Source organism: Oncorhynchus gorbuscha, linkage group LG10, assembly GCF_021184085.1.
Source record: "Oncorhynchus gorbuscha isolate QuinsamMale2020 ecotype Even-year linkage group LG10, OgorEven_v1.0, whole genome shotgun sequence".
NCBI lineage: Eukaryota > Metazoa > Chordata > Actinopteri > Salmoniformes > Salmonidae > Oncorhynchus > Oncorhynchus gorbuscha.
Window position 1 is genome coordinate 5,918,098 of NC_060182.1, and position 9,820 is coordinate 5,927,917.

The following is a 9,820-nucleotide window of genomic DNA, read 5'->3' on the forward strand; positions in this document are numbered from 1 at the left end:
TTCCTGTTATATATGTACTTTACATTCCTGTTAAATATGTATTACATTCCTGTTATATATGTAGTACATTCCTGTTATATATGTACTTTACATTCCTGTTATATATGTAGTACATTCCTGTTATATATGTAGTACATTCCTGTTATATATGTAGTACATTCCTGTTATATATGTACTTTACATTCCTGTTATATATGTACTTTACATTCCTGTTATATATGTACTTTACATTCCTGTTATATATGTAGTATATTCCTGTTATATATGTACTTTACATTCCTGTTATATATGTAGTACATTCCTGTTATATATGTACTTTACATTCCTGTTAAATATGTAGTACATTCCTGTTATATATGTAGTACATTCCTGTTATATATGTACTTTATATTCCTGTTATATATGTACTTTACATTCCTGTTATATATGTACTTTACATTCCTGTTATATATGTACTTTACATTCCTGTTATATATGTACTTTACATTCCTGTTATATATGTACTTTACATTCCTGTTATATATGTAGTATATTCCTGTTATATATGTACTTTACATTCCTGTTATATATGTACTTTACATTCCTGTTATATATGTACTTTACATTCCTGTTATATATGTACTTTACATTCCTGTTATATATGTACTTTATATTCCTGTTATATATGTACTTTACATTCCTGTTATATATGTACTTTACATTCCTGTTATATATGTACTTTACATTCCTGTTATATATGTACTTAACATTCCTGTTATATATGTACTTTACATTCCTGTTATATATGTACTTTATATTCCTGTTATATATGTACTTTATATTCCTGTTATATATGTACTTTATATTCCTGTTATATATGTACTTTATATTCCTGTTATATATGTACTTTATATTCCTGTACATTCCTGTTATATATGTACTTTATATTCCTGTTATATATGTAGTACATTCCTGTTATATATGTAGTACATTCCTGTTATATATGTACTTTACATTCCTGTTATATATGTAGTACATTCCTGTTATATATGTAGTACATTCCTAACCTGATCATCTCTTGTTTTGTTTGTTTTGTTATTTTAAATCTTTTGATTCCATCTTTTAATGCAGACGGACATCTTCAAGAGTTTGTTCTCTACTTAATGGTACAGACCATGGAGCTGCTACTGTAACTAGTCTAGTCACCGGTCACCACCACGTGTAATGTGCTCTTTGACGAGCCCCCACATCTTAGCTGCAGTGCTGTCCTAGTGGTACGCAGTGCAGCATGGTTTAACATGTGACCAGGCAGGTCCATAAATACCCGAGCTGCTGACGCATTAGGCTGTGTGGGAGGAGGAGGAGGCTATATTAAGCGGCTGCTTGCGTACCAAATCGCACCCCCCCTATTCCCTAATATAGGGCACTACTTTTGACCAGAGCCCTATTCAAAAGTAGTGCACTTTGTAGGGAATATGGGGGTGCCATTTTTTGCAGCAGAGAGGACTGTGTTGAAGTCAGTTACAAGGATAAGCAGGTTAAATGGTGACCTAGAGTCCTGTTTTCCCTTTGGACTTGTCCATATAGCTCGTCCCTCAAACTAGTGTTATAAAGCTCATCCCTCAAACTAGCCCCTCAAACTAGTGTTATAAAGCTCGTCCCTCATATAGCTCGTCCCTCAAACTAGTGTTATAAAGCTCATCCCTCAAACTAGTGTTATAAAGCTCATCCCTCCAACTAGTGTTATATAGCTCGTCCCTCAAACTAGTGTCATATAGCTCGTCCCTCAAACTAGTGTCATATAGCTCGTCCCTCAAACTAGTGTTATAAAGCTCGTCCCTCAAACTAGTGTCATATAGCTCGTCCCTCAAACTAGTGTCATATAGCTCGTCCCTCAAACTAGTGTGATATAGCTCGTCCCTCAAACTAGTGTGATATAGCTCGTCCCTCAAACTAGTGTGATATAGCTCGTCCCCCTCAAACTAGTGTGATATAGCTCGTCCCTCAAAGTAGTGTGATATAGCTCGTCCCTCAAACTAGTGTTATATAGCTCATCCCTCAAACTAGTGTCATATAGCTCGTCCCTCAAACTAGTGTCATATAGCTCGTCCCTCAAACTAGTGTGATAAAGCTCGTCCCTCAAACTAGTGTGATAAAGCTCATCCCTCAAACTAGTGTGATAAAGCTCATCCCTCAAACTAGTGTTATAAAGCTCATCCCTCAAACTAGTGTTATAAAGCTCATCCCTCAAACTAGTGTTATAAAGCTCATCCCTCAAACTAGTGTTATAAAGCTCATCCCTCAAACTAGTGTTATAAAGCTCATCCCTCAAACTAGTGTTATAAAGCTCATCCCTCAAACTAGTGTTATAAAGCTCATCCCTCAAACTAGTGTTATAAAGCTCATCCCTCAAACTAGTGTTATATAGCTCATCCCTCAAACTAGTGTGATATAGCTCGTCCCTCAAACTAGTGTCATATAGCTCGTCCCTCAAACTAGTGTCATATAGCTCATCCATATACAGTGCCTTGCGAAAGTATTCGGCCCCCTTGAACTTTGCGACCTTTTGCCACATTTCAGGCTTAAAACAAAGATATAAAACTGTATTTTTTTGTGAAGAATCAACAACAAGTGGGACACAATCATGAAGTGGAACGACATTTATTGGATATTTCAAACTTTTTTAACAAATCAAAAACTGAAAAATTGGGCGTGCAAAATTATTCAGCCCCTTTACTTTCAGTGCAGCAAACTCTCTCCAGAAGTTCAGTGAGGATCTCTGAATGATCCAATGTTGACCTAAATGACTAATGATGATAAATACAATCCACCTGTGTGTAATCAAGTCTCCGTATAAATGCACCTGCACTGTGATAGTCTCAGAGGTCCGTTAAAAGCGCAGAGAGCATCATGGAGAACAAGGAACACACCAGGCAGGTCCGAGATACTGTTGTGAAGAAGTTTAAAGCCGGATTTGGATACAAAAAGATTTCCCAAGCTTTAAACATCCCAAGGAGCACTGTGCAAGCGATAATATTGAAATGGAAGGAGTATCAGACCACTGCAAATCTACCAAGACCTGGCCGTCCCTCTAAACTTTCAGCTCATACAAGGAGAAGACTGATCAGAGATGCAGCCAAGAGGCCCATTTGCCACAAGCCACCTGGGAGACACACCAAACATGTGGAAGAAGGTGCTCTGGTCAGATGAAGCCAAAATTGAACTTTTGGCAACAATGCAAAACGTTATGTTTGGCATAAAAGCAACACAGCTCATCACCCTGAACACACCATCCCCACTGTCAAACATGGTGGTGGCAGCATCATGGTTTGGGCCTGCTTTTCTTCAACAGGGACAGGGAAGATGGTTAAAATTGATGGGAAGATGGATGGAGCCAAATACAGGACCATTCTGGAAGGAAACCTGATGGAGTCTGCAAAAGACCTGAGACTGGGACGGAGATTTGTCTTCCAACAAGACAATGATCCAAAACATAAAGCAAAATCTACAATGGAATGGTTCAAAAATGAACATATCCAGGTGTTAGAATGGCCAAGTCAAAGTCCAGACCTGAATCCAATCGAGAATCCGTGGAAAGAACTGAAAACTGCTGTTCACAAATGCTCTCCATCCAACCTCACTGAGCTCGAGCTGTTTTGCAAGGAGGAATGGGAGAAAATGTCAGTCTCTCGATGTGCAAAACTGATAGAGACAGCTGTAATCGCAGCAAAAGGTGGCGCTACAAAGTATTAACTTAAAGGGGCTGAATAATTTTGCACGCCCAATTTTTCAGTTTTTGATTTGTTAAAAAAGTTTGAAATATCCAATAAATGTCGTTCCACTTCATGATTGTGTCCCACTTGTTGATTCTTCACAAAAAAATACAGTTTTATATCTTTGTTTTAAGCCTGAAATGTGGCAAAAGGTCGCAAAGTTCAAGGGGGCCGAATACTTTCGCAAGGCACTGTAGATCGTCCCTCAAACTAGCGTTATATAGCTCGGCCCTCAAACTAGTGTCATATAGCTCGTCCCTCAAACTAGTGTTATAAAGCTCGTCCCTCAAACTAGTGTGATATAGCTCGTCCCTCAAACTAGTGTTATAAAGCTCGTCCCTCAAACTAGTGTGATATAGCTCGTCCCTCAAACTAGTGTTATATAGCTCGTCCCTCAAACTAGTGTTATAAAGCTCGTCCCTCAAACTAGTGTGATATAGCTCGTCCCTCAAACTAGTGTGATATAGCTCGTCCCTCAAACTAGTGTTATATAGCTCGTCCCTCAAACTAGTGTTATATAGCTCGTCCCTCAAACTAGTGTTATGTAGCTCGTCCCTCAAACTACTGTTAACTGCTAGAGGAAAAATTAATCAAATATTCTTCTAAGATATATTTTGAAATGTATTAAGATGCTAAAAAATATATACTGAAATGTATATTTGAGAAAGGAAATGGAATATAGGATGTAATGTTTGAGAGAGAATGCCCCCCCCATCTTGTCCTGTGACCTATTCAAATCAAATGTTATTGGTTACAGACACGTGTATAGCAGATGTTATTGGTCACAGACACGTGCATAGCAGATGTTATTGCGGGTGTAGCGAAGCATGTTGTACCTCAGACTCCATATTTGACTGGAGTCTGAGGTATGCTGACTTCTCCACACGACAACTGATGTGTTTTGGGGAGGTGAAGTGTTGACTGAAATGTGGCGCCTCTAGCACTGAGATGCAGTGCCTTAGACCGCTGTGCCACACGGGAGCCCCACATTGAGGCGCACCATAGCAACCTGGAGCAAAACACATATTTCCTATTGGTTCAAATAGAACCACTCTGTTTTTCTTCTGTTTTCCACTATTTTTAAGTTCCTACTTAATTTGTTTCTTTCAGTCTAATCTAACCTCCGATAATTTCCTCCAGGGCGCGAGGGGAGAAGAAGACGAACGCGCTGCAGTGTGCCCGTTACGTTTATAAGACAGAGGGCATGAGAGGTTTCTACCGGGGTCTGACGGCGTCCTACGCTGGCATCTCCGAGACCATGATCTGTTTCCTCATCTACGAGACGCTGAAGAAACGCCTGAACGAAGCGCGCTTCACGTCGCCGAACAGCGAGACGGAGAAAGGGGCGTCCGACTTCCTAGGCCTGATGATGGCGGCTGCCTTCGCTAAGGGTTGTGCTTCCTGCATAGCCTACCCACACGGTAAGCATGGGGTTAATGGGTAGTAAATAAGATGTTAGGATATTAACTTGTCAAACCACATCTCAACGGACAAAATGCACATTGACGTCGGAGGCCAAGCCGTAGTTGTTAAATGACAACGGCCCAGTCAACGGCCATCTAGTCTACTGTGGAATATGCAAACACACATCGTGACTCAAAATTGTCATCAATGTTCGCCTAATTTCAAGGTGTGCAGTAGAGAATCATTAAAGTCAGTAAAAATCTAAACCCCTGTGAAATGTCTTTTGAATAACCCAAACATCCATTTTGAAGCTGTTTTGAAGCCTGTGTACAAAACCAAATCTAAACTTAAAAAAAAAGAAAAATGGTGGAAGCATCGAAATGGCATTCATAGAATGGCTCTACAGCTTATTAGACTGGCTTTCAATGAGAATGACCGCTCTATAACTCGCATTTCTATGTGTTATTGGTTGGGTCGCCCAGAAAGCTACAGACTTGACCTTTTTAAGTGAACAGTCTTTTTTTTTAGATTAAACTCCCAGCGTTCCTTCCATCTTGGGGTCAAATACTCTGTAATACTTCAAATATAAAATACTCTGTAATACTTCAAATATAAAATACTCTGTAATACTTCAAATATAAAATACTCTGTAATACTTCAAATATAAAATACTCTGTAATACTTCAAATATAAAATACTCTGTAATACTTCAAATATAAAATACTCTGTAATACTTCAAATATAAAATACTCTGTAATACTTCAAATATAAAATACTCTGTAATACTTCATTCAAAATCACCTTCTAACGCGTCTTGTCTCCCTTCGTCAGAGGTGATTCGGACAAGGCTGCGAGAAGAGGGCAGCAAATATCAGTACTTCTTCCAGACGGCCCGGTTGGTGGCAGTGGAGGAGGGCTACGCTGCGTTTTACAGAGGACTCATTCCACAGCTTATCAGACAGATCCCCAACACAGCCATCGTCCTCTCCACCTACGAACTCATTGTCCACCTGATGGGAGACTCCTCGCAATGATCAATGACAAGGTGTTTTGGTCAGGCCCGTCGGATGGACGGGCAACATGATGTAGCTGTACCCCAACGCACGTTGGCTAAGAAAGAGACTATTGCAGAAGAAAGGAAACTTGTTTTTTTTTGTGAACTGTTGGTTTCTCTTGAGGGAATTTGAAAGCAGGTTTTACTGTTATCCAAAGGACCTGAAACTGATTTTTAAGGCTGCATCCCAAATAGAAAACTATCCCCTATCCCTATTTAGGGCACTACTTTTGACCAGAGCCTTATAGGCTCTAGTCAAAAGTAGTGCACTATATAGGGAATAGGGTGCCATTTGGGACTCTTGGAAAAATAATGTTTTATTTTAATGGGAGCATGTTATGTTTATTAAGGTGTTCAGAATAATTCTACGCTCAAGAATTGTGGTACTTACGACAGGACAACTCTAGCCCGAGTCCCAGATCGGTTTGTGCTGTTATTACCAACTCCACTGCTGTCATTTTGAGTTGTAAGTTGGCAAGACGACACAAACAGATATGGGAATCCGGCTAGGACATCTCCATGTCCCGAAAAGAACTTTAGTTTCCGTTTTGAATCATACGAGGTAAAGAGGTCACCCGGAATAGGTGGGCCACTGTTAAGTTCAACTAAATTATTTTATTGTATTTGTATTGTTAAATGCTGTTTCTCTGACAGCTTATCCATGTTGAATGTCCAACGTTCCCACCACTTTCTTTGGCTACAGGCTATTTCATTACAGGCTATTTAATTTCACACTAATGACGGGAAAGAAGGTGGAGGCATAGCTAGAGTGGTTATTTTCCAGGCAAAAGCACACACACACACTCATGATAGTTTATGTATTCACTACCACACGGTGAAGTTTTGATTAGAATTATCGCTGAGTAATGCATCATATTTAACATTAACGAATACAGGTTAATCTGTAATATTGTGTTTGTTAAAGAACATGGTCATCTTTTACAATATAACGACAACGTGAATGCTTATTTGACCAGTGGCTCAATAAAATTGCATCAATAAGTGGTTTGGTTCATTTGTTTTTGAATGGTGTCATACTACAGTAACCTGGTTGGAAAATATAGACTTGTGGCGTTATGGATTTCACTTGGTGGTCTACAGTAAAAGATGGACTGGATTTTTTTGGTGTTATGGATTTCACTTGGTGGTCTACAGTAAAAGATGCTGAATGTCAACTGGATTTTCTCACTTCACAACCCCGTACCAAACTACACTTTTACATAGTGGTTCAATCAAAAGTGAAAACCTTATGCAAAGACTGAGAAGGGTATATATATATATATATATATATATATATATATATATATATATATATATATATATATATATAATATGCCCAACTCTTATCAAATGTAGTTTGATCTGATTTACTAGAACATCCTCATAACAAGTTGCATCAACTTTTTGTTTGGAATGGACCGTGGACACTAGAATTCTGTGAATACTGTGGACACTAGAATACCGTGAACACTAGAATCCCGTAGACACTAGAATACCGTGGACACTAGAATACCGTGGACACTAGAATACCGTGGACACTAGAATACCGTGAACACTAGAATACCATGGGCACTAGAATACCGTGAACACAAGAATACCATGAGCACTAGAATACATTTACATTTAAGAATACCGTGAACACTAGAATACCGTGGACACTAGAATACCGGGAACACTAGAATCCCGTGGACACTAGAATACTGTGAAGACTAGAATCCTGTGGACACTAGAATACTGTGAAGACTAGAATCCTGTGGACACTGTAAAATACTGTGGACACTAGAATCCTGTGGACACTAGAATCCTGTGGACACTAGAATCCTGTGGACACTAGAATCCTGTGGACACTAGAATCCTGTGGACACTAGAATATTGTGAACATTAAAATACTGTGGGAGCGGCCTCCCGTCACCACAGACCCAGGTTTGATCCCAGTCTGTATCACAACTGGCCGTGACCGGGAGTTGCATAGGGTGGCGCACAATTGGCCCAGCGTTGTCTGGGTTTAGGGGAGGGTTTGGCCGGGTGGCCTTTACTTGGCTCATTGCGCTCTAGCGGCTCCTTGTGGCGGGCCGGGCACCTGCAGGATGACCTCAGTCATCAGTTGAACGGTGTTTTCTCTGACACATTGGTGCGGCTGGCTTCCTGGTTAAGCGGGCTGGTGATTAAAAAGCACAGTTTGGCAAGTCATGTTTCGCCTCTCCCGAACCCGTTGGGGAGTTGAAGCGATGAGACGATCGCTATTGGTTATCACGTAAAGGGGGGAAAATACAACAACAAAAATATATATTACGGTGGAGACTAAAATACTCTAGACACGGTAAAATACTGTGGAGACTAAAATACTCTAGACACGGTAAAATACTGTGGACACTGTAGAATACTGTGGACACTGTAGAATACTCTAGACACGGTAAAATACTGTGGACACTGTAGAATACTGTGGAGACTAAAATACTCTAGACACGGTAAAATACTGTGGAGACTAAAATACTCTAGACACGGTAAAATACTGTGGAGACTGTAGAATACTGTGGACACTGTAGAATACTGTGGACACTGTAGAATACTGTGGACACTGTAGAATACTGTGGACACTGTAGAATACTGTGGACACGGTAGAATACTGTGGTCACTGTAGAATACTGTGGTCACTGTAGAATACTGTGGACACTAAAATACTCTAGACACGGTAAAATACTGTGGACACTGTAGAATACTCTAGACAAGGTAAAATACTGTGGACACTGTAGAATACTGTGGACACTAAAATACTCTAGACACGGTAAAATACTGTGGAGACTAAAATACTCTAGACACGGTAAAATACTGTGGAGACTGTAGAATACTGTGGAGACTGTAGAATACTGTGGACACGGTAAAATACTGTGGTCACTGTAGAATACTGTGGTCACTGTAGAATACTGTGGAGACTAAAATACTCTAGACACGGTAAAATACTGTGGAGACTGTAGAATACTGTGGACACTGTAGAATACTGTGGACACTGTAGAATACTGTGGACACTGTAGAATACTGTGGACACTGTAGAATACTGTGGACACGGTAAAATACTGTGGTCACTGTAGAATACTGTGGACACTAAAATACTCTAGACACGGTAAAATACTGTGGACACTAAAATACTCTAGACACGGTAAAATACTGTGGACACTGTAGAATACTCTAGACACGGTAAAATACTGTGGACACTGTAGAATACTGTGGACACTAAAATACTCTAGACACGGTAAAATACTGTGGACACTGTAGAATACTGTGGACACTAAAATACTCTAGACACGGTAAAATACTGTGGACACTGTAGAATACTGTGGACACGGTAAAATACCATCTTAATGTTGTTTTTTTTTTACACTATAATTACTTACCAAGAAGATCATCAGAGTCTTTTACACCAGTTCCAGTCTGGCATGGGTTTGCTCACGCATGTCACATAACCTACCGCAAAGAGACAGAAACATTGCTGATTCCAAGAGACAACTTAAATGTGTGAAAATATATGCATCATCATTTACAAGTGATGAAATGATACAACTATCAACAATAGTAATATTTGAAAACTTGAACTATTATCACAGTGTAGACT

The 9,820-nt window shown here is 39.6% G+C and overlaps 1 protein-coding gene across 1 annotated transcript in view; it reads left to right on the forward strand.

Moving 5' to 3' along the window:
* Positions 1 to 7,215, forward strand: part of LOC124045469 (solute carrier family 25 member 33) — a 21,237-nt gene extending 14,022 nt beyond the window's left edge. Inside the window, exons 6-7 of the mRNA XM_046364774.1 lie at positions 4,893 to 5,173; positions 5,988 to 7,215. Of these exons, the coding sequence (XP_046220730.1) occupies positions 4,893 to 5,173; positions 5,988 to 6,190 (484 nt within the window). The 3' untranslated portion in view covers positions 6,191 to 7,215. The remainder of the gene's footprint in view (positions 1 to 4,892; positions 5,174 to 5,987) is intronic.
* The last annotated feature ends 2,605 nt before the right edge of the window (positions 7,216 to 9,820 follow it).